This window comes from Fistularia commersonii, chromosome 11, assembly GCF_037954325.1.
Source record: "Fistularia commersonii isolate RoL2024-O1a breed Wild chromosome 11, RoL_Fcom_v1.0, whole genome shotgun sequence".
Lineage (NCBI taxonomy): Eukaryota > Metazoa > Chordata > Actinopteri > Syngnathiformes > Fistulariidae > Fistularia > Fistularia commersonii.
In genome coordinates, this window is record NC_141294.1 from 18,070,270 (window position 1) to 18,098,028 (window position 27,759).

General features: G+C 44.6%; 1 protein-coding gene across 2 annotated transcripts; it reads right to left on the minus strand.

The window, feature by feature from the left end:
• Positions 1 to 752: 752 nt before the first annotated feature.
• On the minus strand, positions 753 to 27,531 carry lmtk3 (lemur tyrosine kinase 3). 2 transcript variants are annotated; one of them, XM_086155584.1, is made up of 16 exons: positions 27,029 to 27,531; positions 22,953 to 23,086; positions 21,488 to 21,635; positions 20,748 to 20,821; positions 20,535 to 20,653; positions 17,206 to 17,293; positions 16,653 to 16,801; positions 16,143 to 16,227; positions 15,716 to 15,837; positions 15,155 to 15,304; positions 8,505 to 14,826; positions 8,252 to 8,415; positions 7,983 to 8,119; positions 7,007 to 7,266; positions 6,840 to 6,924; positions 753 to 2,608 (listed from the first exon to the last, which is right to left on the minus strand). In XM_086155584.1, the coding sequence occupies exons 1-16, from the start codon at positions 27,117 to 27,119 to the stop codon at positions 2,472 to 2,474; spliced, it is 8,265 nt and encodes a 2,754-aa protein (XP_086011710.1). In that variant the 5' UTR covers positions 27,120 to 27,531; the 3' UTR covers positions 753 to 2,471. The 2 variants fall into 2 exon arrangements, with proteins under 2 accessions (XP_086011710.1, XP_086011709.1); XM_086155583.1 differs by having other exon boundaries at positions 7,007 to 7,338.
• Between the last annotated feature and the right edge of the window lie 228 nt (positions 27,532 to 27,759).

Consider the following 27,759-nt stretch of genomic DNA (forward strand, 5'->3'; position numbering starts at 1 on the left):
GTAGTCCTTTACCGAAAGCTAAGACTCGCTGACCTATTTTTCCTCCATTTATAAAAAAAAGCCTTTTTTTTACATAATTCATACTAATTGTTTTCGCAGTTCTCCTCATTTGTTGATTCCCGCACATTTTTTTTGCTGGTGTTTTTTAATTTCTTCCTCCTTTAAATTTGCGATAAGAATATGTTTTGAATGTGTGTTTACTGCTTCAGTCCATTGTTCCATGCGACATGACTTGGGCTATTAATAAATGCAAAACAAGCAGGTCAATAATGTTCCTAAAATCAGTTATTTGAGCCTGTTTTGACCAGATTTTTACAAATGTATTATTTGGAATATCTATATATAATTTCATCATCTCCTGCTGATTGGTTTGCTTTTCATTTGTCAGGTATAAAACAAAACATCTCGCATATTGTGAGACAAATATGAAATCATATTGGCCACTACCTAAAAAATAATTGAAATAAATATAAATATATATTTTTATAAAATATATATAACTTTATTGTGTCGTGGGGTAGCACAGTGCTGAAGTGGTTAGCACTTCCGCCTCACAATAAGAAGGTCCCAGGTTGGAGAGTCCATGTTCTCCAGTTTCATCCCGCAGTTCAAACGTGCAGGCTCATTTTCCAGACATGAATGAGAGAGTGAACGGTTATATGCAATTACATCTGTTTTTACAGATATATTTTTTTTCAGTGAATGCATTGAATGCAAGAAAGTTTCATCAAATGGAAATATGTCTCTTACAATTAGGAAACAATCAGATTTATTGTCATGAAACAGTGAGAGTTTCACATTTCATATTTTTTTATTTCCCCCTGTTTATACATCATCCCTCAAAAACAATCCGTAAAACAATACAGGTTTTTTGTTTTAAAACAACATTTAAACAGACCGAACAAATGGACTAGTTGGACCTCGACTGCATGATGAACTGTCATTAGTAGAAAAAGGGAATAAAGTAACGGATACACAATCAAATGGAGTTATTTACTGATGGAAGGCTCGGGTTTTTTCATGCTAAGCTACATTAACTGTCCATAAATGATGAGGGGAGAAAAAAAGAGAGAAAGAAAAGAAAAGAAATGACAAGACAGCTAAATATTCATAGACATCAGAAAAATAATGAAACATTACAGGACATAGTTTCCATACAGATTGGCATATATTGACAACTAAAATTATACAAAATACTTTTTTTCCTTTTCTTTTTTTTTGTTTGTTTGTTTGTTTTAGCAATTAAGACGTTTGGGAAAAATATTTTTTTTAATTTATTTGTTATGAAGATCTTATCGAGAAGGTATAACCTAGATGCGTTCTGCCCCCAAAATAAAAATGTAGCTCAGTCTTATGCTAATGGAAAATCAATCAATAAATAAATAAACAAATAGATAGATAAATAAATAAATAAATAAATAAATATCAAGAAGCCATATGTAAATAAATACATCTATATGGGACTTTATAATTCAAATAATGCATAAATAATGGCTTTATGGTTAATGAATAAATCAAATCAAATACAGCACAGAAAATGGCTTTACCCAAATAAAATACAATACAATTAAATTAAATTAAATTAAATTAAATTAAATTCAACACCGTGACTGGTCGTACTCACATAAATAAATAAAAGCATGAAAAAGTTGCTTATTGTAAAGTAATTGTTATATCAATAAATAGTATTAAAGCAAGAGAAAATGTCTGAACAACTTAAGGTGTAAAGAAACGCAGCCTGTTGTTTTATTTCCGTGCAGTCTAAGAATACATCTAAAAGTAATTGGCTCTAAAATGATACTGTTTACACCTGTATGATGGGATTTATACAAATGTGAGAAAGTGTCTCTCGGGAGCCGTCGGCAAAAACCGCCGCCTACGAGCAACGACTGACCGGCTGCGACAAAAATAAAGAAAGAAATAAATACAAATAGAAAAAAAAAAAAAATTGGGATAAAGAGCGGAGTCCGAGGAGGGGAGGGGGCTGACAGAAAGCGTGTCATCGTCCGCGGTACGACGGGATGGAGCAGGAAAAAAAAAAAAAAGAGAAAGGTTAGCTGGTACACAGCAAGACTCCCACTGCATAGCTGTCACATCTGGTCTCCTTCCAATTTTACAAAGTTCCAGGATCCCCCCCCCCCACTCCCTCCCCGTCCCCACGAGCCCCCCCACCCACCCACGACAGACCGACTCTGTGAACATCGGTGGTCAGGAGCTCCTTCGACCCCTGGCGTACAAAATCCCGTCGCTGGTACAACCTGGAGAACGTCCAGCCTTTACAACCGGGGGAGTCTCGTTTCTTTCGGTTGCCTGTTCAATACAAAAATAGCCTCTGACTGAATGGCTGGTTGGTCGGGTGCACGTGTGTGTGTTGGAGCGTGTGTGTGTGTGTGTGTGTGTGTCTGTGTGTATGGAATTCACTGGCCAGTCTCAGAGGGTTGGTCATCTCTCCTGGCGACGCTCGCCGCACGTCACACCAGGTGCGGGTCGCTGGCGGGGCTGACGGTGAACCGCGACGACGTCACAGGGTTGCCGGAGCCCGCGGGCGAACGGGGTTTGATTGACGGGTCGTCCCTTCGCTTGGGTTCTTTGCTCCGGGTGTTCGGACCTGAGGGAGCAAACACGGAGCAAACCGGTGACGACGTATGACGGAGATTTGAAGCCGGTTTGCAAACTTACGATTTCTTGGAAATGTATTTCTGCTTTGGCTGCAGGGTTGATCCCTGCCCACACATTCAAATGTCAAAGTCACATATTTTTCTTATTACACGTATTTCAAAATTGTCAGTATATTCTGTAGCTCATTCTGTAAATATACTTATTCAAAGTCTGTGTGTTAGGCACCCATCTCATGTTGTGTATATATTTCTTTTATATATATATACATATATATATATATATACAGGACTGTCTCAGAAAATTAGAATATTGTGATAAAGTTCTTTGTCTTCTGTAATGCAATTACAAAAACAAAAATGTCATATATTCTGGATTCAACTGAAATATTGCAAGCCTTTTATTATTTTAATATTGCTGATGATGGCTTACATCTTAAGAAAACTCCAAAATCCTATCTCAAAATATTAGAATATCACTAAATAGTAATTTTTGTTTTTTTTAATTTGCTTTACAGACGATGAAGAACTTCATCACAATATTCTAATTTTCTGAGACAATCCTGTATACACACACACACACACACACATATAGACATAGTATATATATGTATATATACTGTATATCTTATATCCATATCCTCTGTGTGTGTGTGTGTGTGTGTGTGTCTGTGTGTGTATATATAAACACACATACTAACACAAACATTTACATACATATATACTATATCCATCTCTTTCTGTGTGTAGATATATATATAGTCGTATCAGCAGAGGGTCAATAACATCAACATCAATAACATCAACAACAATAACATCAACATAAGTCCTATGTTGATGTTATCCTGTTTTTTTTTTATCATGCTATCTATCTTTGTGCTTTGTCAATATGCTTGGATGCAATCTATCTATTACTCATATTTTGGGGCAAATTTATTCTCATTTAAATTTTTATTTAAATTTAAGGGTTTTTTATTTTCAATTCAATTTAATTTGATCATTTTATGGCGGGTTGTTTCTCATCCTCAGTCGATTTCCGACTGAGTTCCGAGCGATTCTCACTGTCACTGCATTTCCCCACGGGACAGAAACCGTTCACTCCGCAGTTTGTGGGTTTTAAATTCAAAGGAATAAAAAATAAACAGTTTTCTCTGACGAATCAAAGCTGGACACACCGCTTGTTTTAGTGAGCGCCAGATATCCGCATGGTATTTAAAGAGCAGTGATGTAAGAGTTCGATGAAGGCATCAGCTCTGCAGAGCTCACAGGTTGGGACACACGGTGAGAAAATAAACCAGCTGTCTCATTCTATTAATAAAACCCAACTAAAGCACCGCACAGCAGCTTGCAGTTAAAAATAGCCTGCTTTCAAAGGGACCGCGGCCTCTTCCTTCGAGGCTTTCAAACATCTCCGAAGGCTACGCGGGAACCTGGAGCCATCTAATTTTGGTGTGTTTGTGCGCGCCAGACAAAGGCACGTCAGAAAGCCAGACGCTCGCTGTTCCGCGAAAAAATGACGGGGGTGTTTTGGTTCCCAAAAGATGACTTTGCCGAAATGGAGTTGGAATTCGGTTGTAGTTCGCCGTGGTCAGCGACTTCCCACGGCCGCAGAGGGTCAAGTGAGGCTAAAGTCCGCTTTAAGTGGTCTCCACTTGTTTAGCGCTTTAGTCACCTCGCGGTTTTGAGATGTTTAGCTATTTCAGCTATTAGCATGTAGCTGTTAGCACTACTGTTATTATTAGTAAGGGATCACATGTGCCTGTTCTACCGCAACGTCCGTAATCTGTCCAGAGAGGTCAGGTTGTTGGAGAGAGAAGGTGCATACCTATAAAGGTGTACTGGGATCAATACGAAGAGGGATAAGCACATACGGTCCAGGCTCGTCTGCAACCGCCAAACAACCCGGAAAGATCCACCATCAGAACTGGCTCCCGGTAACCTTTACCTGAGCCTCAGTCCATGTGATCCAACAGGTTTCACGACCTTGGAGTTTAGAAGGCTTTCCCTTCCAATACGGGTGATCCCAAAAAGTTGTACCTTTGTCCCCACCTAATTTTGACCCTTCGACCTAGTTTTTGTCGATCAACTATTCCATTTGTATAACAAACTGTCATAACTTCAACCTGCCCACAACCCTGGCAGCTATAGTCGGAAACTCCCCACAGGCCATTGGAACCAAAGAAGCCTCTCGGATGAGGGGTGAAACGTCTTCAAGTGAAGAAATACAAGTCCAGTGGCTCCAGATTTTGACAAGAATTCCTCACACCCGTTCTGTTTCCATCACACTTGTTCTTTCTGTCTCCCAGGCAACTAGGTTATGATTGGGTACCGTATAAATACAGTAGAACCTCAACTTATGAGTTTAATTCCTTCTATGACTCCGTTCTGGAACCGAAATGTTAATGAACCAAATCACTGTCTCCCATTGAAATCAATGAAAATCCCATTGATCCCAAAAACATACTGTACTCTTTTGAAACTTTTTTATAAAACAGAGAGGAATCGAGGATAGCCTAAATTATCGCTGTTTCTGGAGTTCTTTCTCTTCTTGCCAACACTTGTACCCGGTGATTCCTTCACAACACCGACAAAAGTAAAGCCTTCTCGCATATGAGACCCTCACTAACGCCGAGCAGTTGTCTTTCATTCATCCAAAGTAACAATTACTTTTCTACTTCTTCTAAGACTTGAAACCTTTTCTTTGTTAGCATAGTTGCCCCTTTAGCCACATCAGCCCTCTTTAGTGCATCTTTGTTCTCCAGGATCGTACAGATGGTTGACTTAGCCATGTTTTGTCGTGCTTGGCAAGATCAGTAACACGAACAGCACTCTCATGAGGGCTAGCTTACTGGAAAAAAGCCTTATGACAGGAGATCTCAAGGATGAATAATGTAAACAACGTGGAGTAGCACGCACGACTGCCGCCACACTACAACGGCACAATGGAGAAAGGCAATGAGTTTGGTTGTTTGTGTGTTTGTGCATCGAGGCTTGTTCGCAGCTCACCTCGAAATCAGATCGAAAAATTGGTCCGTAGACCGATTTGTTCGTGATTGGGGGCGAACGGCAGCATGGCTGAAGAGCATGGCTACCATGCGAGTCACGAACCATACCGTAAGTGTGCTAACATGGCATGAAGGATGGTTTGTTCCACAGGACCATCTGTGAAAGGATCCCCAGAGAGCGGTGGCAGGAGACTGGAGGAGCCCCCTCTTCAAGACCTACTGCCATTGCTGGCAAGTGCTTCCACAAGTGCTTCTTGAGTATGTTACATCTAAAGCCGACACAGAGTGGCATACGCCCGACGCTGCACACAGCCAATTGTCACATGACCTCATTATCCTGCCAATCCAGCTGTGTCGACTGGTTATCTTGGAGCGTAAGATTGCGCATTCGTCTCAGATCACCCGACAAGAAACGCACGCCCTCTTTTGAACACGTTTCAATAACTGGTCACGCTTCGCTTGAAGGCAGTGGCAGCGAAGACAGTTCCCATGAAACTCTGAGAAGTGATACCAAAAAAGGAAACAACTTGAAGTTCTGCTGACACGGAAGTAGATGTTGGCTGTAGAGAACAACTGAATTCCCCAGAGTTGCCTCCTCCCTTTAACGGTGCAAACATCAGCTGCCGACATGTTGAATCTCCCGCATCGAACCATCTGGTCAACTCTGTTTACAAACACTCTGGTGTTGGTTCTGGCGTGCAACTCCCACAGAAATGCCCAAGTCAAATATGTTCAGGATCTTTCACAGAATGCAGAACCGCCTAAAAGACCTGAAGAAGAAGACGCCATGTTTCTGGACTAAACACCCCAAGCATACAGTCAGCACGATGGGGAGTCACTTCTTGAGTGTAGTGTGGATTTATGTGCTCATTGAGATCCACGAGTCCCCATCTCTGGGGAAAAGACTGGAGTCAGCTACATTTATGCATTATTGAACTGCTGATCCATGTAAATAAATATATTAATTCATACATTATCTATCCTGCCTGTCCTGCACTTGGGGTCACGGAGGTGCTGGAGCCTATCCCAGATGTCATTTGGCAAGAGGCAAGGTTTATCCTGGACCGGTAGCCAGTTGATCACAGGGCTACAGATGGAGATCCTACAGATACAGATCCATGGACCTTTTGGGAAGTGCTAACCACTGCCGCACCACGCCACCATAAGTAAATGTACTGTAACACAATTATCTGTGCTTTGTCCTCGTCCTGGGACTTACCGTGCAAATCCAACTTGCTGCTTCTGACCGACACCGGGACAGGAGTCGTGGGTGCTGAAGTGCTCAGCTCATTGGTTGGCGTTTCCTGCAGTGACAGGGGGGAAGTGATGCTCTCACTCATGATGTTGAAAACCACCGGGGTAATGACGGGATGTTTTCAAGCATACCTGATCAAAGAGATAAATGGTGACATCATCGAAAAAGGACACGTTTCGCCCCCTGTCCTTTTCCCTGTCCATCGCCTCCTTGGGCGACTTCAGCAAACTCCTCAGGCCGACTCGTTTGTCCACGTCTGTCTCCGTGACAATGATAACCCTCCGGGAGCTCTCATCCTCCTGCTCGTCCTCCTCCTCCTCGTCGGGGTCACTGCCCGACGACAGCCCTCTCCGCCTCCCGATGCGACTCCCAATCGGCCCGTCCCCAAACCCTTTACCAGTGGGGGTGAGGGGGAGAGTCAGAGTGAGAGGAGGGAGGGCGAGAGACAGACGGGCTAGTTTTGCTGTGAGAACGAGAGAAAACGAATTTAGACATGAGTCCAAGTTTACAGAGGTTCTTTCTTTTCCTACTTCCTAATTCATGAGAAAAACTTGCGACAAAGCTTCCTGCTTGACACCCTTCAGAGCTAATGTTTGGTTGTGAATGCAGAATTTGGCACTGATAAGCATTTTCAAGCCGAACATTCAGGAGATGGTATTGGCCAAAAAAAAGAGCCCCAGTGGGCCAGATGTTTCATCTTTTCATCCTGAAGGAGTCGAATGTTACTTTGGGAGACAGCAGACTCTGCATTGAGCTACTGTTTGAGTTACCAGCCCATAATGTCACTGGGGTCACATTTTCAATTTGAGGCCAGCTGTCTTTACGCAAGGACAAATAAACCCCATCTAAGAGAGTTGCTCCATGCATGCAACCCCTGCCTGGGCCTTGGACTACAGTGCTCAAAGGACCAGGATATTGGGGAGCAAGGGGCTCACATTAAATAGGAGGCTCGTAATTTTGTGACCCTCTTTGAGGGACAAGTCCGAGATCCCGAAACTTGCAACACCAAAGAAACCAGATCGGCCGATTAGTCCGCCGGCGCAACGAGTGCCACTTTTAGCCGAAACATTAAAAAAGAAACCCACCCAAATACATACACAGACGTACCCTTCATCGCCTGGTTGGCTACTGTGTGAGGCGCCGTGACCTCGGGTTGTTCAATTACTGTCGGCGGCTCAGCCTTGGCTTCGTCAGACTCTGTGCGAGCCTGAATGCAAGGGGCGCTGTCTTGCTCTGGTTGACTGCTAAAAACAAACAAAGAAGAAAAAGGATTGACAAAAATAAAACCTTAAGAACTTTTCTTGCATCAATTAAGTACTCCCGAGGTTCCTTTCGATCAAACCAGAGGTACAATGACAAGTCGGTATCCTCAGTACCTCTCAGGCTCTTTTGGTGTCTCCACGGTGATCGGCTCATCGACGGCCTTGGAGGTTTCCTCGCCCCAGGGCCGAAGCGTGACCGTGTCCTTCACCGTGGCTCCCCAAAGCACGTTCGTTTTCACGTTTTCACTGAGGGAGAACTGTAGCCTTTCTTCGCACACCTGAGGGTTAGAAGACCAAACAGAGGGTGAGATGATAGCAATGAACGGGAGCTTCTTCTTTTAACGCTTCAGAGGTACAACTTGTTCACCTGCATCATGAGGCCATTCTTGGTCGTCATCTTGGAAAGCGATCCCTGGTCCTTGGCTTCCAATGTCCTCATCATGTCGTTCCTCTCCTCATGAGGTGACAACTTGTCTTGAGAGTTCAAGATCACGTGTGGTGCTTCCTCCGCCGTCTTGTCCAAGTTCTCACAGAGCTCACTGTCCTCTGCGTTCGTGTCTGCACTTTTGTCCTCCTCTTCTGCATTGCTTACTCCGGTGGAACTACTTTTTTGGTCGGGTGTTTTCTTCAACGACTCCAGGAGCTCGAGGTTCCCGAGGAAAAGGTCTTCCTCATCCCCAGATATGCAACACAGCTGTTCCAGCTTTTCAAAATCCTCCAAGGGCTCCTCATCCAAATCCTTCCACTCAGAGATTAACAACTCTGGGAGGGCATTGAGGGGATCCTGAGTTGGAGAAGGGCTGGATGACTGGATTGGGTACGTTTGCTCACCGCATGCGATGGTACTCTCTTCATCTGAAGGTAAGTGCACTGTGGAGACATCCAGGTTTGCCGAGATCCCTTTGTTCTGGGTGGAGCTGGGTGCGAATTGTTGCAGCTCAGCACCAGAGATGTAAGCGTTGTGAGTTGAGATAACAGGAGTCTCTCCCTCGGCACCAACAATAAAGTCCTCAAGATGGATGTTGCTAATAAACTCTTCGGCCTCTGTAACAGATGGCGGCGGACTCGGAAAGGAGTCGTCTAAACTCTCCAATTTTTCATCCTGCACATCAAGGTCGATGCTGGGTGGAGGACTGGGGAAATCCACAGAGCTGAAATGATCAACCTGCGGGTATGCCCGGTTATTCTCGTCCTGTGCATCAAGATCATTGGAACGGAAGATGGGATCAGGTGGGAGGGGCGCATCTGTGGACTCCTTCCCTTTGCTCAGAGCGCTCATTCTTTCCTCATTGTGTTGGCATGAACTCGAACGGCCCGCTTCTGAATCGAGACCTCCCTCTTCGATATCCTCCAGGTCCGATAGGTTTTCCTGAGGAGCTTCGGTGATGCAGATGGATATGTTTGCACCCGTGTTCTTTAGATTCTGGTCAATACAGTTCTCTGAAGAAGAATTTTTGCCGACATGTGAAAACAGCTGCTGCTCTTGCTGCGTTTGGGTCTCAGAGAGGTGGTTTATAGGCCACTGGTTAAAGTTCTGATTCCCCTCTGTCTCTGCAGAGTTGTGCTCATCATCCCCACCTTCAATGGCCTCTAGGTACGAAGACATCTGCCTCTGTCTTTTCTCTGAGGTCTCTTGATCTGGGAGTTCGACGTTCTCCACTTCGACATCTGAGATGAATATTTTCATGTCTTTGTTAAAACCACCATCGTCTTCAAGGTTCTCAATGTTTTCCTCCTGCTGTATGTGAAACACTGTGATCATCTGCTGGTCGTTCGCGTCGCCGGAGGTCCACTTGTCCTTCACGACGAGACTCCCCCCGAGTCCCTGGGTTTCGTCGTTCCACGTTTCTTCGCAGCCCTCCAAGACGGCCGGGTGGGATTCGCTTCCTGCAAGCTCATCGTTCTCCTCTGTCTCCCAAAACTCCTGACCCACGACGAGACGCTCACCTACCTCCCATGCCTGATTACCGAACCCGGAGAAAAATTCGGACCTCAGCTCGACGTCGCGGCACCTCTTCTCTGGAGAGGCCCACTGGTCGTTCTCATCGGGCCACAAGTGTAAGTCTCTTGACTGGGAGGAGTAACGGTGACAGTCGAACTCCCCCCGGACGACACCGCATACCGTATGGCCACTGTTGTCCTCCGGCGTGTTCCACAACTCTTTCATTTTCAGATCCCGCCTGTCATGGGACTCTTCGTCAGCACTTTTAGCGGACCCCAGCCCACCTGCCGCCACTCCGCGCAAGGGTGACTTCTCCCTCATGGCGTTACTCAGCTCTGCGGCAGCCAGCTGATTCTCGGTCTCCGTTTTGACCTCGCCCGTCTTGCCCTCGCCGATGTCCGAGCAGTGCAGGTTTCTAAGGCCCAGCTCATTGTGGTCTATGTGGTGGAGCTCAACAGAAGGTACCTCTTCGCTTGTCTGGGGTTCTGTCCCTGCCGAGGATGCTTTGTCAAATGTACCTTTGGTCGCCTCAACATCTAATGAGGTTTCACTGACATGCCCAATGCTGTACACTTTCGAGAATCTGGACTCCGTACCGCCAACGTGGAGTTTTGGCACCAACGATTCGGCAATGTCATTTCCACAGGGCTGGGAATTCAGGCCGGACAGATTGTTGTCCCCCTTTAGTATACTCCCATATTCTGTGTTGCTTGTTATTAAAACGCAGTCCTTTTCCCGCCTGCCAGTTACAGACTCGATCAAAATATCCGCCCCAGAAAGGTTCTTGGAGTGGAGACTGAAGTCGTTCTCTGGACAGACTCGGCAGTCTGTTATCTGTGCGACAACGCCATCTGGGTAGTGGTTATCCTTTGCGATGCCACTGCCAAGAGGCAGCCCTTTCAGTGGCTCATCATCTAATTTGGAGAAAAACCTGTCAATGAAATCAACACAGTCCTTGGCCTGGGGACTGTCAAAAACGGTCTTCCCCTCGTTGTGGAAAATGCCAGAATCGTCTCTCTGGTTGGGCTGCAGCCCTTTTCTGCAGAGGCCATCTGCCTCGTCTCCCGAATGAGATATGTCGTTTACAGGGGTACTTGAGTACGGGATGATCTTTTCCTTGCATATTTCCGTGGAAGTAATGTCTCCAGTGTCGGCTCTGCTGTCCAGTTTCTCCGAACTGTTTCTGAGAGGGCTCTTGTTTTCTGTCTCCACCTCCTCCTCGGTCTCTGTCTTTTCCTCAATGCCTGTTAGCGTTCCCCGATCGCCGCCGCCGCCGCCGCTTCGACTGCTACCGGGCCTAGAGGCAATAAGTCCGTCGCCGCTCCTCCTGCCGGTCCCGTCGCCTTCCCAGTCACTGTCGGAGAAATAGGCAGAGTCCCGGTGGGGCGTTTCATTTCCCAGGGCTCGCCAGCCGCCACCTCCGGATCCACCGCCCATCCAGGAGTCGCTGGGTGTGAGGCAGTCGGCCGAGCTGGAGGTAAGAGGTGATAGGACGGAATCACTGGGAGTAACAAGAGACCCGTCAGAGGACGGATCCCATTCCGGTGTAGTTGGAGTGGCGTTGGGGGTGGCTGCCGTTTCCATGATGGGACAGTCCCTTTTTTGGGCAATGCCACTGTGTTGAGGTGAAGCTTCTTTCGTGGACTCTACAAAGCAGCCGTTATCGTTCTGAAAACCGAGATCCTTCAAGTCACCCGAGTCATCCCTCGCGGCGTCTTCGGAGTCCACTGCTGGATCTTTGTCGGCAAGGCGCTTTCCTTTTTCAGGATCAAATGAAGAGAGGTCTTCCTTCCCCGGCTCTTCATCGCGCCTCTCTGGGCTGCCAGCCTTCAGGCTATCTCTTGCTATGAAGCCATTAGCTACAGAATCAGGCTTTTGACTATTGTTTGCGGGAGGTGATTGGTTCCCGCGCAGAATCACAGTGCTGGAGTCTTCATCATCACTGGCGAGGTCCCTATGAGGCAGCGAACCATCTTTCAGCTCTCCTCTAGCAGGTAAGGCGGGACCGTCCGAACACTCCTCCTCCTCCTCTTTCTGGCAGGTGAGCGACTGGTTGTGCAAGAGGCCGTTCTTGGGCATGATTTCTGAAAATACAAACTCCCCGGACTGGCAATGGGCAGCCGGGGGATCGGCGCTCCCTTGGCTGTCGGGTTTTGCAGGTTGCTTTGCTGAGGCGATATGAAAGATTGGGATCTCGGGCCTCGTGGAAACTTTGACCTCGCTCTTCTTTGCTCGTTTGGTCACCTGGGCATAGATGGCCTCCGTTTGCGTGTCGTCTTTGCCTCTGCCGGACGCTCGTATTGAGCTTTCTGACTGGAACCTTATAGTTTGAGTGGTGTCGGGGTCCAAGCATACCGACTCATATTCAGGGGACAGAGGAGTAGGGGAGTAAGAGGAATCTACCTCCTTCCTGTTTGCTGAAGCATTCTGTCTGGATATGATCTCAGTCAGAAACGTCTCTGCTGACTGGATCTCCTTCAGGAACTCCTCCCTGGTCATCTCTGTTTTCCGCGGCTCGGTCTGACGCGTCTCCGACTCCTGCTTCCCGACCGTGATGTCAGAGAGGAGGGAGCGCGATCTCCTTATTCCTTTTGAATACGCCTCTTCGGCATCGCTGTACGAGGGCAGGCCTGAAGCGCAGCCTTGAGTCTGGAGTCTGGATGCTGGGGGATAGAGGTATTTCACAGGATCGTTTTCGGTACCTCCCTCCGTGTCAGCGTCCATCCGTCCCGTGTTGATCTCCGTGAGGAAAAGATCTCCCTGGTAGGAGTCTTTACTGACTGGGTTGTGCTCCTCCGCTCCCGTCCTCCTGCCGAGTTTCTCCATCCCCCACGACTGTCCTGCCGAGCCCAGCTCCGTGATCAACGACTGGGAGCGCCGCATCCCCCTGTTAGGGGCCACAAAGTTCCCCCATTTCTCCCCGTCCCCTTTCTCCTCCTTCCCCTCTGCCCACGAGGGATCCGACTTTGACTCTGCAGACTCGCTGACCGTAGATATCTCCGTCAGGAAAAGGTGCATGGGGGATTTCTTGGCGGCGGCGGCTGCGGTGCGCTCCGCCTGAAGTTCGGCATCCTCCTTCCAAATGGCGGGCAGGATGGTGTCAAGGCGGGACTGCGTCCTCTTCATCCCCCTGGAGAAGAGCTCCGAGGCGGCGGGGTCGGCGTCCTCGGACAGGCTGGAGTGAGTGACGGTCGTCCCGCCGGAGTGTTTCTCAGGCGACATAAAGGGAGAGTCGTCCTCGTCGGAGTAGGTGGGACTGGACGACGACTGGCGGTCCATTTGGGGCCGCGCACGGGGTAGATTTCGATAAATGGGGCGCAGGGGGTTGTCCCGACGAATGGGGGAGTCAAAGTCTTTTGTCCTGGAGTGGGCGTCCTTCGAGTTTTGCAGCGACGCCGTGTTTCTGCTCCCGTCCTCTCTGTCTGGCAGGTCACACGACAGCGGGTCTCTGTTCGAGCGCTGCATCTGCGGCTTGGCGTAGCGTGAGTAGGCCTCGGCCATGCTGTAGCTCGGACAGCTCCTTTGCGGCTTGGAGTGGGGCGGAAGAGGCGGCGGGCACATTTGCTGCGCCGGGTAAATGGGGTGGCTTGATGGGGGAAGCGAGGGCGAGAGGGACGGGGACGGCGGGAGAGTCTGTCTGGAGCGATGGAGCCCCAAGTGATCGAAAGTGGAGGGCGGGCAGCTGCTCATGTGATGAGGGTCCGTCTCAATTTTCCCACAGATGCTGTAGTGCGGAAGCCCCCTGTATCCAAGCGGAGGTGCAGGGAGGGGGCGCGAGTGAATGTGATTGGCCGATGACATGGACATAGAGCGGGGTTTCGGAGGGAGTACCGGGGCCTGAGAAGACGTCTGCGTTTTTTTGTCCACGCTATTGGCCCTTTTCTTGTCTTCTTCTTCGTCGTCCCCTAGATTGATCACCGAGAAGTCCGTCACTCTGCTTGAAGTGTCTCTGAATTCCGCAACGCCCGTGTTGGGCGCCTGGAGTTTGACCTCGCTCGATCGCACCGTCTGGAGGCCCTTCATTCCAGAGCATTTCTCCGAGGAGCAGTAGGGGACTCGCTCTTTCCCGAGCATCCCGCTGCGGATCTCCACCAGCTCCATATCACCGGGACAAATGGAATCCGCCCGGAAAGAGGACTGCGCCTTCCCTTTGAGAGTCGGTGATTTGTCCTGGGGTGTGTGCTCTTCTAATCGGATGTAGTACTCGCTTGCGAGGGAGGGGCTCCTCGCGCTGATAACCGGTACAACGGTTGGCGTGTCCAAGGACTGCCTGTGGTTGTTGTTCACCGTCGGGATGGGCTGGGGAGGCGGAAGAGGTTTGTAGCCCCGCCTGGCATGGGCCTTCTCCCAGAAGTACTCAAAGTTCAAGCCTTTGCTGGTTTCCGTGACGGTCAATATGTCGTCCAGCTCAGACGAGGTCGGGGCCATCCGGTTGCCCACCGGGTCCAGCAGGGGGTAGGAGTTGTCCCGCTCGTCCCTGCCGTACTCCCGCTCCCTCTGCCGTTCGTTCGCAGCCGCCTGGAAGGCGGGTGGGCGGAGTAAGTCCCAGCGGCGTTCGAAGGACTCCTCGCTCTCCCCTCGCCTCCCACGGCCCTCCTCGTACTCCTCGTCCTCCTCATCCTCTTCGCCCACGCTGCCCCTCCCTATTCCCCGCTCCGCCGCCAGGAGGGAAGACAGCAGGAGGAATATCTCAGCTACTGAGGGGCGTTGGGACGGGGGAAGCCAGCAGGACTGCATGATCTCGTACCTGTAAACGGAGACAAAAAGAGTCAGGACTGAAACCCTTGGACAGGAGGTGACTTTCGGCGGTCATGGCGCAGGTGCTGATGGTGGCAGACCAGCATCTGCCAAGACAACAGCCTGTCAACTGAATAGTCACATGACGTCGGTCGCAAAGAAGCGAGGTTTTATCATGACTGTTGACGTTGCATTCATCTGTACCGCTTATCCTGCACTCAGGGTCGCCTGTACCAGCTGTGAAGCAGAAGCGCCAAGCGCTGCGCCCCCGCTTTTAGGAATAAATTCAAGGAGCCCTTTTTTTTCTGTCCCCAAAGAAAACCCCCCGCTGCGCTCACCAGTAATCTGCGTGGGAGAGCTTCAGCCTGGGCTGGGCGAGTGTGATCTGCCGCTCCCTGATGACAAAGGTCAGCACCTCCTCATCACTCAGGTGCCGGTGGGGCTGCGAGCCAAACTCAAACAGCTCCCATATGACGACCCCCAAGGACCTGCGGGACAGAGGGCACAGCAAGAGTGTCCATCACAAACATACATCTCAGCCACAATAACAGCCCCACTTTTGACCTCCTTAGACCCCTCATGTGGGTACTTTTGATTTTGAGTATTTCACACTTGTTGAGTACATGTTAGTGTCTCTAAAAGCAAAGATGACACTGGAGAAACAAAAGCCAACCTGAATTTGGGGGTTGGGCATACAAGTTCATTCCAGTTAGAGTTAACAGTGATTAGCTTGGACAAGCTATTAGCTAGCTAGCTCTGTGAAGAAGTTGGGAATTGATCACATGACCCCCCCTCCAGTGTATTGGTGTCACTTGTGGTCCACAAACCTCGGATGCAACTTCTAAAAGCTATATCCCAAGAAGTACTCTTAAGAGTTCTTTGTCAGCGTGGGGACATACCACACGTTGCTAGTCTTGGTTTGGTCGGTGACGATGAGTGAGCCGCGGTACTCCTCCAGCAGCTCCGGGGCGATCCATCGCAGCGGGATCCATAGCTTGTCCGGAGTCAGGTAGTAATCCTCCTGCCATGCAACGAGAAGGATTTGTTGGTCATAATATCGGCGAATATCCGGCTCTAAGAGGTCGAGGGGGCAAGAGGCGATCCCATCGGGGCATGAGCTGGGGTTTAACCTGGACAGATCACCTGTCAATCATCCATCCATTCACTGTCTCATTCACACCTAGGGACAATGTTGAGCCTCCAGTTAAACTGCTGGTTGGTGCCTGGACTGTCAGAGGAGGAAGGAGAACCAGATCCACGGTCCTGACGCGTTCATCTAGTATCACCTGAGCTACATGAGGATATAAAGCCGAAGCCGAGAGGAACCTTGTAGTGGTTGTGCGAGAGGCCGTAGTCTCCGATCCTGACGGTGAGGTCAGAGGTCAGCAGGCAGTTCCTCAAAGCTAGGTCACTGCAGGCAGAGGGAAGGACGGGACATACCATTACTGGCTGGGCAATGGTGTTGGGCCACACCATTGTGAAATGTGACAAATATAAAAATGAGTGAACAAAAAATATTAGAATATCAGGTTATTAATGTAACAATAATTAGGCCTGATATTAAAAATAGTAACTATCATTATTATTATTATTATCATAACTATTAATCATCATAATTTACTATCATATTATTATTAACAACAACAACAAAAATAAGAATTATTAATAGTGATGATAATACTACTACTACTCCCACTACTACTACTACTACTACTAGTAATAATAACAATTACTGTTATTATTATTTTTTAATTTTTTATTTTTTTTGTCTTTTATATGGCTCTGACATGCAGCTGTAATCTGCATTAATCCTCGGTGGCGGTTCTGGGGACGCACCTGTGGATGTAGTTGTTCTCGTGCAGGTGCAGCAGGCCAGACGTGATCTCAAAGGCCATCCGCTGGAGGGTCAGCAGGTCCCGGGTGGGCAGGTCGGGGGTCATGCCGTCGGACTTGCGCTGGGCCCGCAAGTACCTCTTCAGATCGCCCTTAAGTCGCACATCGGAAACAATAAAACAAATTAATTCAACCTCGGGCTAAAGGGCGGGTGTTATCAGTGGTTTAATTTTTTTTTTTTTCTGACGGGGAGAAAAAATCCAAACAAATCTGGGACACAAATTAGATTTAAGGAGCTCTGGCCAGGGGCATTTTCAGGGGGCCCAGGTGGGATTTAAAAGTGGGCCACTCTGCAAAAAATAAAAATGTATTTAATTTTCTTGGAATGTCAACAAAAAAAAAAAAAAATAAAATCACAATTTACTATGAAACTACACAGAAAGCGTTGCATTTAATGCATGTCTGCAGCAGAAAAACAAAGAAGAAAAAAAAAAAGGGAAAGAATAAGATGGGATGGAGAATCAAGGAGGAACAGCGGAGATCCAGCTTCACCCACCAGCTGACAGAACTCCATCACCAGCAGAAAGGGGATGCTCTCGCTGCACTGACCCAGACACTGCAGGATGTTTGGATGCTTCAGGCTCCTGATCGGGAAGGAGGGAGCGGGAGATTAGTTTTTATTTAGATAGATAGGCGGATGTGTTTTAAACTGGTTTTATTTTCGGTTCCTTTAAATTTTATTCGCACTAACTGCAGAGTTAACTGTTTCTGTCGCATGAAAAGGCAGAGAGTTTAAAAAAAATAAACGCTTTTCTTCTGAAATAGAGCAACATACAGCAAAGTCATGAAGTTTGTAATTATGAGAAAATTTTGAATTTTTTTATTTGGATAAACGCCAGAAATTTTTTTAAAAATCCCTTAAAAAATCCGTAAAAATCAAGATATAAATTGCCATAGTTAATTTGCCCTAAAATAAAAATAAAACATAAGTCTACTGTTTTTGATCAGCTTTATTTTCAATTCCTTTAAATTTAATAACCCATCAACCCCAGCAGCATTAAAAATGGAAAATGTGGCGAGTAAAAATAGCAGGAGAATCACTTGAAATTCAGCCGGAAATTATCCAAACATGAGAAAAAAAATTATTTGAAAAGATAAAGAGAAAAGCCTCCAAAAATGTCATTGCAAAAAATCAGAAAAAGCATAAAATTTAGCAACATTTTAACCACATTTCAGAATGTTTGTAAATATTGGAAATATTTAAATGTATTTATTTAAAAGAATGCAAGAAAAATGAAAAAAAATCTTCATAATGTAGTAGAAAATGCATGAAAATCAGGAAATAAATTGCCATGAAACAAAACTTAATTTATGGATAGATAGATGGATGGATGGATGGATGGATGGATGGATGGATGGATAGATAGATAGATAGATAGATGGATAGATAGATAGATAGATAGATAGATAGATAGATAGATAGATAGATAGATAGATAGATAGATAGATAGATAGATAGATAGATAGATAGATATACAGACAGGCAAAATTGTATTCAGTGTTTTTGACTCCAAGGGGCCCTTTGGCTGCCCTCCCTGTGTGTGTGTGTGTGTGTGTGTGTGTGTGTGTGTGACTAATGTGTGTTTGCGGGCGATGCTGGCGGTTATTGTAGTTTTGCCTGGAGATAGGAAGAGGGAAGAGGAAAAAATACAAACTAGAAGGGACAGCTTTGTCCTTGAATGCTTCCTCTGTGTGTGTGTGTGTGTGTGTGTGTGTGTGTGTGTGTGGGAGAGAGGACAGCCAAAGTACTCCTCGGATTGCGAAGCAATCTCCACGCCTGCTCCACGCCTGCTCCCCTCAGCGTTTGGCTTGCAATTAAAAACAATACATTTAAAAAAATAAAAAAACAACACAAATCTCTGATTGTCCTTCGTTTGACTGATTAAAAAGGCAAAAAATCTAACTATCTAAGTGATCAAGATGAAAATGAGATTATATTTTGTGCATTGATCCGACCCCCTAACCCCATCCCCCCACCCCGAGATCAGCTCCCTGCCATTCGTCATCCCGTCTTGCAGAGCCCCCACCCGGGCAACAAGCTCTCCTCTGATTGGCCGGCTCCTGGAGGCCTGCCAAGAGGCAGGATTTACTGTCACGGCTGTTCCCTGAGCCAGATGACATTTAAGGACGGGGCAAACCGCACGTTCACCTGGACAAACCTATTTGTGGTACCTTTAAAACCCCAAAAAGACAAATAAAACAAAAACAGCTGCGGGACGGGACGGGGGGATCGGGGAGTAGCCCGTGCACGGCGTGATATCATCTTCACACGCAGAGGAACGACCTTGAAAAATTAAATTCTGTGGAAGCTAACCCCCAATTAACTTATGATGGTAGGAAAGTGGCACAAGAGTTAGCTAAAAGATTGCAAGTGCTCGGCTGAAAGCTGGATCAACATGAGGGATTAGCCAATTAGCCATGTTGTGCTAATAACTAGCAAAACGGAACAAAACCTTTAACCATAAGTAATTACTTTGAAATTTTGCTGGAGCAGGAGCAACCGACCATTCTGCATCCCATAATACTAAAGCGGGCAGAGTGAACGAGGAGATGATCGAAAGGTGGGACAGAAATGGAGGGGTCAGTTTGTGGATCTGTTTCCAATTTCCAAATGGCTTTCCACAGACAACCAGTGGAGCCGCTAAAGAATGAATTTTCTTATTTTTCTGCAGATCTTTTGAGTAATTTCTGACTTTTATTCCTATTTCTGATTTTTTTCTCCTACTTTTCCAGCTGATTTTTTGTGAATTATATCAAAATTCTCATTTCATTTTATTTTATTCTTTAGTTATTTTGCCAATTTCAAAAAATACAGTAGATTGAAAAGCAGCAACAACATCAACAAAAACAATAATAATGATAATAATAATAATAACAAAATAATACATTTTCTACTGTGGGGTTGTTCCAACCGAAAAGAGTACTTTTTTTTGACATCCATGAAGTAGCCAAAGGGGGAGAAGTTGGGGACATAGAGCCGCATGTCATCAGCCTAACAGTTAAGGTCAGTCATATATTTGTGGGTAATTTTTATATTTTTCTGCAGATCAATTTTTTTGAGCAATTTCTGACTTTTTTCATATATCTGATTATTTTAATTTTTTTTACATCTTCCAGAATTCTTCCAGAATGGGTGTCATCAGCCTAACAGTTATAGTTCAGTCATATATTTGTGGGTAATTTTCTTATTTTTCTGTAGATTTTTTGCGCAATTTCTGACTTTTTTTTTTCATATATCTAATTACATTACATTACATTGCATTTGGCAGACGCTTTTATCCAAAGCGACTTACAATAGAGGACATAGGGACTGCAAATAACACTTGCAAATACACGATGCACAGGAATTGATTCTTTTAATTTCTTTTTTAATTTTCCAGATTTTTTTTGTGTGAATTCTACCAAAGTTCTAATTTTTTTTTAAGTTATTTTGATGTTCATGTGGCAGCCAGAGAGGGGGAGAATCCAGGGATATAGACCCGGGTGTCATCAGCGTAGCGGTTAAAGTTGAGTCATGTATTTGTGGGTAATTTACTTATTTTTCTGCAGATTTTTGGAGCAATTTCTGACTTTTTTCATATATCTGATCCTTTTAATTTTTTTTTTTTTTTTACATTTTCCAGATTTAAGCATCCAAGCAACTTTAAGCATCTGATTACCTACTCAGACCTTCATTTTTTTTGCCTTTCCTCCCCTGCAGACCTTTGTGGAAGTTGGCTGTAGCTGAATCTGATGCATAGCATCTCGTGCGCCTGGGTATACGCTTATCTTCACAGATGAACTAAATACGCAGAGGTGAGATTCTGACGCCGCGCTTCCGCTCACCTGTACGGCTCCGACTCGGCCAGGAACTTCCTCTGCTCCAGTGGGCTGGTGCTGATCCGGAGCTCCTTCACCACCACCTGGGAGGAGCTGCAGTCGCACAGCACCTCCGCCAGGATCACCTGCAGGTGGCGGCGGCGGCGGCGGCGAGCAGAGCTGATCAAGACTCTTCCCTCAAGTTTCCAGCGCCGGAAGCGCGAACGGGCGCGAGCTCACCTTTCCGAACCAGCCGTTTCCGATCTCCTGGAGATAGTTCAACGTGTGCCGTTTGAAGCATTGAGATTTGGAGTCTGCAAAAATTAAATAAATCGATAAATTAATAATAATCCAGTATATCGACAATGTAGTCAGTCAATATAATTGGGGATGTCTGATCAGGTTTGGAAAATCAGCAACCACCTGAGATCCTCATTTGCCGCTTTAATTTAAAGGCTATTCATCCTCCATTTCCAGGTAATTTTCATATTTTTCTGGAGATTTTTTTGAGCAATTTCTGGCTTTTTATACATATTTTTTTCATTTTTGTTCAAAATTTTCAGATGATATTTTTCTTTGTGAATTTTACCGAAGTTCTGATTTGATTTTATTTTTTAGTTAATTTACCAATTTAAAAAAAAACAACCTACAGATTTAAAGCAGCAACAACAATCAAAATAATGATAATAATTATGATAATAAAATAATAATGTTTACGACTTTTAAGGCAATGTAACCCTCATCCTCATTTTTTTTACTGCATCATCTTCACTGTTCACCTGCTATTCGATAATCATTCTATAACCCTGCACATTTTCCTTCATTTTTCTTTCGTCTTTTATTTTCCTCTATTTGTTTCTTTTATTTTTCGTATTTGTACTCCAGTGTATAAATTTTGCACATAGTCTTTGTTCACTTTGTATCTATATAATATGACAATCTTTTTATCTTATAGCAAATGTGGTGTAAAAGGACGTTACCGGCTCCGTCCTGCAGGGCGGCGCAGTTGGGCCTGTCCCTGACCGGCAGGGTGTAAACCTCGGGCAGGGACGGGCAGGAGGAGAGGCTGTCCTCCTGGATGGGGCTGGAGCCTCCAGAACATTCCTCACCCTCGGCGTTGTCAAACTCCTGGAAATTGGAAAAAACACTTTCAAAAGCGCCAAAGGAAATGAAGGTAATAATGCATAAATAATCAATAAAGAGTAAAAAAAAAAAAAAGAAAAAAAATTGAATATATTTAGAATCCAACTTTCAGCCAATCAGATGCAGGTAAAGCAGGTTTTTAAAAATATATTTTTTTTGCCTATGCATTTTTATTCCTAAAAGAAAGCCCATTTTTAACAAGTTTACTATTTTTCTTAAGAATTTGAAAATTATTTTGATATTTTCTCATTGTTGATTTTGGAGTTGCTATTGATTATTATTTTATTGATCTTTTTGGTTGCTTATATTTCCATCCACCTCATGACAAACTATGTTAGGGGATGTTAGGAATCAATAAATAAAATGAATAAAAAGTGGAATACATTTCAAAATGGATAGAATAAAATAAAGTGCTATGTACCTAATTCTTATTTAAAAAATAAAAAAAATAAAAAATTTAAAAATTAAATGCATGAATAAATAAATAAATTTATATTTTATGAATAAAACATCAGATTTTTATTATTGTTAATATTATTATTTCCACAAAAAATTAAATGATTTCCTGAGCTCTAATGAAAAACAAACAAAAAAAGAAATTCAGCTTCTTTCAGACGGGCAGGTTCAAACCAAATTCACTCCTCCTCCGGCACTATTTGTGGGGTGATTTCCGTTGCCATGGATACACACTGAACCTTCCTAAAAAAAGTCGCTCTCAGCTCATCCTGATGCAGACGAGCGTTGTTGTTTTTTTTTTTTTTTTCAGGGGGGGATACAGACAAGGGGGTTTGTGTAAAAAACTGCACGAGGAGGAGGAGGAGGAAAAAGGCTGCCCCCAGGGTATATAAAAATAAAATAAACCAAAAATACAAAGCACAATAAAAAAATAAAAATAACTGTAAATGATTATAAATATATATATATATATGTTCAGATAAAATACCACCACCTGGGAAGATAAAATAAAATACTAAATCAATAAATAAAAATACAACAGTACAATATATAGATACAAATAAAAATAAAATGTGAAATTAATAAGGAGAACTACAAGCGTAAAAGACAAAAAATAAAATATAAATGCAAATAAAAAACAAATCAAATATGTAAAAAATATAATGGCAAACACAAAAAAAATCCAATAAAACATTGAATAAATAAATAAAAATACCACTGTAAATGGAAAAAAAAAAAAAAATAATAAACACGAATAAAGTACGAAATAAATAAATAAAAGTAACACTAAAGAAAGGGGTTCAGAGGAGGGGCGGATCCCCCTAAACCCCCCTTTTGGAGACTTACATTGAAACCCACTCCTCCTCTCTTGCAGCAGAGGCAGGTGAGCAGCAGCAGCACAAAGGAGACGAGCCCCGAGCAAGAGATGAGGATGACGACGTAGGGCGGAGGAGACAGGGAGGCCGTCCTGGTTTGAGACACTGGGGAAGGAGAGATGAGAGCACGCACACACACACACACACAAACACACACACACACACACACAGGGAAGGAGAGGTTTTTTTTTTTTTAAAAAGCAGTGTTTCTGGAAAGGGTTCCAGGTGAAGAGCAAGGCTGGAGACGGAGGAGGAGGAGGAGGAGGAGGAAGAGGAGGAGGAAGGAGCAGGTTACTGAGGAGGAAACATTGGAATCGCTAACTTAGAGGAGGTGGAAAATCAAGTCACACACACACACACGCACAGGTGTTTTGTTCAGTGGCTTGGTGGTGGGGTGTGTTTTGTTATTGTTGTTTGTTATTTTTCCTGCAGCGGGAGTCCGGACCCCAGTGGACCGGACAGTTTTAGGGGGGTGTGGGGTGCAGGGGGAGGGGGGAGCAGGGGTATCCAAAGAGAGGAGCACTTTGTTTTGAATGGGTTATATTGATATATTTTTTTTTAAATACGCTGGAGTCGAAGCAGTTCAACCATTCCGGTGCGAGGAACAAAGCATGGGGGTGGAGGGGGGGGTCGGAGAGATCGCATTCCACTCGGGAAACACAGTAAAGAAGCAGATCGGAAGGGTGGATGGGGGTAAAGGAGGGTGATTATTGTCTAGGTGGGGTCAGAAACTGGAAAAAGAAGAAAGGTTTTAGGCTCAGGTGAGCGAGTGTGTGGGGAGGAAGGAGGGGATTGGGGGTGGCGGTCAGGACAATTTTATTTTATTATTTTTTTGGTTGTTGTACCTCAAAGCGGTGGATTGTGGGAAGTGAAGCATCTGTAGAAAAAAAAAAGGGGGAAGGCAGTGCAGGTTCGTTAAAGAGACGTTTGGGATTCACTGAAATCAGGTGGTTCAGAAGATCACTTTCGATGGGCGGCCGCACACACACACACACACACACATGCATGCACGCACGCACGCACGCACGCACGCACGCAGAAATATCACTTTTTGACAGCTATTCTTATTTTCACGCCTGCAGCTAATCCAGACATTATGGTTATTAACTGGAATACATAATCAGATTCTGTGAAAATCATCATTTATTTGCAGTTTTTAATTGGCTCCTTTCCATCTTTAACATATTTCTTGCTCATTTTTATAAATGAAATATTCACATTCTAACAACAAATTTCCAAGTTTGTTTTCTTGCAATTTTTATTTACAAAAAATGTAATTATGATTTTGAGAGATATCCCTTTCGTCGTCAAATCTCCCTTTTCAAAAACCTTACACTTTTTAATCTCTCCAAGGTCGCTAAGCTAATGCTTGCTAACCGCCTTTATTTGCCGAGTCACTGTTCCGCCAACAAACCTCAATTAAAATCTTTTTTTTTTTTACAAGTGTCACCAATCTTTATTAATTAATGAATTTATTAATTATTAGACCTTTTCCTTGAGTGGTCGTAAAGTAAATAAATTCTAATAATTGATATCGGTTGTTTTTATTTTTTTATTACTTTTCAACATGTCAGTCAATGAAAAGCATTTTTAAAAAAGTTAAACTCAAGGCAATAGACGCTCATATTTGTTCTTAAAGGTGAGACCTCGTACATAAATGCATCGGAAGAAGAAATAGAAATGTTAAAATGACAAATATAAAGGTAAATGAAATGAACTGAAGCGACAAAAAAAGGAAAACCACCAGCAATGTACGATATTTGTTGACTTGGTAACTTTATTTTCTATATTAAGTTTGTTTTCAGTAAGGGCGATAACACACACACATAAGAAACAGAGTAGTAATTCAGTATGCAGTCGAGTGTTAAATATTATTATATGAAAAGGAGTGGGGAAATGCTGACTGACAGAATAAAAAAAAGAAATAAATTATAAAAAATAACTTTTTCTATTGTCTTTATTATTATCCTTGAGAAACCCTTATCATTGTTATATTTATTGCTATTTTTATACCCCTGCCCCTTATACAGATCCTCTTTTTTGCAGTTTTCTATATTTATATCTCATAGATGTATTTACCAATCCCTCCTCAGTCAGTAAGACTGAGTGGGAATAATAAAGGGATATTTCATGTAATGTCATGTAATAAATTACAATATGAAGAAAGAGAAAATAATCAAGCATTGTGTGTGATAGTGACCTATAATTTAAGTAGAAAATATCAATTATTATCATTATTATTGCTATTTTATAGCCATGCCCTCACCACCCGTACCGATTCTACTTTCCACAGTTTCCAATATCTACCTTTAATTGATCGGTAATATCCGTCACTGCAGTGATGCATTTTCCCCTTAGTCACTAAGAGTGTGTGAGAAAAATAAAGGAATATTTGATAGGTCATATAATCCATTACCAAATAAAACAAAATTAAAAACCATAACGTGTGACAATTAACTATAGTTTAAGAAGCAATTGTCGATTATCATTATTATAATTGTTGCAACTGTTACACCCCTCCATAGTGAAACTACTTTCCAGTTACAAATATTTACGTTTTATTCATCACCAATATCTATCGCTGCAGTGATGCACTTTTGCTTAGTCTCTAAGACTGAATGGGAAAAAGAAAGAAATATTTTCCATGTCAAAAAATATGTTACAATAAAAAATCAATACAATATTGAGCATATTATGTGACAATTAACTATAAGTTAAGTTGCAAACATCAGTTATTATTACTATTATTACAATGATTGTTGCTATTTTGTACCTCCCCACACCCACCTGTAATGATCCTATTTTCCACAGTTTCCAATATTTACTTTTATTGATCGTCAGAATTTATCGCTGCAGTGATGCACTTTCCCCTTAGTCACCAACAGTGAGCGGGGGGAAATAAAGGGATACTTTACATGTAATATAATATGTTACAATATAATATAAGATCAAATGATCAAGCAAAATGTGTGACAGTGAACTGTAGTATAAGTACCAAATATCAATTATTATTATTATTATTATTATTATTGTCATTATAATTGCTATTTTATACCCACGTACTGATCCTACATTCCACAGTTTCCAATATTTGCACTTGTTGATTTCCAAAATGTATATATATATATTACATTTCAATATAAGATGAAATAGTGTTGTATAATATACGGTAATTAATGTAATATAATGTTTAATCGCAAACTATGGCGCCAATAACAAACCACTGACCATAATAACGAGGGTCACCGTTCCGCGGACGTTCTATGACGTCAGACTGGATCCGTGACGTCACGTCCGCCCCAAACTGTAGTTAACCACGGTTTTCGCGAATAAAATGTTGACAACGACCGGGTCTACGTCACACCCGATAGAATCCCGAGTTACTTCTTTCTTATGTTTTGTTTCATTTAAAAAATATATATCTAAAAAAAATTAAAAAAAAGCACCGGACCGCGGGGGGGACGCGTCACCGGCGCTGACGTCACATCCAAGCTCCCGGTGAACGGCCCGGCTCGGAACGCCCCCCTCCCCCCCCCCACCAACAAGTCACCCAAACATGCACCGTCAATAAAAAAAATAAACAATTATAAGGTGCACACACACACACACACACACACAAACACGCACACACGCAAACACACACACACACACACACAGGTCCAGACAGACGCCGTATGTAAACAGGGGATCAAAACAATACGAAGCGACACAATGACTTCACGCACGGCGAGGAGGACGCGACCCCCCCCTCTCCTCTCCCACGGAGGTGGGGGTGCAAGAGAGACAGTGTGGGGGGGGAGGGGGGGTACAGACGTGTCGAACGTGGGGTTACATCCTAGGCCCGAATCACGCACACAAATCCCGCACCCCCAACACACACACACACCGTCCTCGAATCAGCCGTGCACTGCAATAATAATTCGCATTATGTCTACGAGGCCCTCTTCTGACCCCCCCCCCTCCTCCCTCCATCTCCATCTCCATCCTTTTCTCCAGCATCACTGACAGCTTCCCTCCATCCTCCACCCTCCCACCGGTGCGTCTCACCTTCCCTCTGCGGGGCTCCGAGCGCTCTTTCCGGGCTGAAGTAGGACATGGTCCCGGCCAGCGCGACCATCATCCAGCAGTGAGGCCGCATCGTCGCCGCGTCCTCCTCCTCTCCTCCTCCTCCTCCTCCGCCGCCACGTTTTTTTTTTTCTTCTTCTCCTTTTTTTTTTGGAAAAAGGGGGGGAAGGGAGGAGGAGGAGGAGGAGGAAGAAGGGGGGGGATCTTCTCCTCACACCGCCTCCCCCCTTTTTTCCTCTAATAAACAGACACAAAAAAAGAGAGGAGCGTCTCCTCGCACCTTCCTCGTTGTGCACTCCCTCCTCCTCTTTTTCTTCTTCTTCTCCTCTCCAAACCTAAATTGCGCTATTGTGCGTCCTCGCACGCTCCTCACCACGCGTGCACGGCCTCCTCCGCGTGCTCAAAACATCCCTCCTCCTTTTTTTTTCCCCCTCTTCTATTCTTTCTCACCCTCCTCCTCCTCCTCCTCTTCCACCCCTCCGCTGCTGGTCGGAGGGTTCGTCTATGTTTTCTCCACCGCCGGGCCTACGTCACGGGCGTGCACGTTTGCGCGTGCACGCCCCCCTCAACAGTCCCGGATCGCCACAAAAGCGTATTTTTATAGAGCTCGGCGTGCATGAGAGTATCGATCTCATATTGGATTTCACCCCCCCCCCCCCCCCAAAAAAAAATCACATCTACATGGTTAAATACGGCTGATAATAAACGCTAAA

Coding starts and splice junctions, on each gene's coding strand:
- lmtk3 (XM_086155583.1), bottom strand. CDS start 27,119: ATGCGGCCTCACTGCTGGATGATGGTCGCGCTGGCCGGGACCATGTCC. Junction 16,228..16,652: donor GAGAACAACTACATCCACAG/GTGCGTCCCCAG, acceptor CTCTGCCTGCAG/TGACCTAGCTTTGAGGAACT. Junction 2,609..6,839: donor CAGCAAGTTGGATTTGCACG/GTAAGTCCCAGG, acceptor TTGCTCCCTCAG/GTCCGAACACCCGGAGCAAA.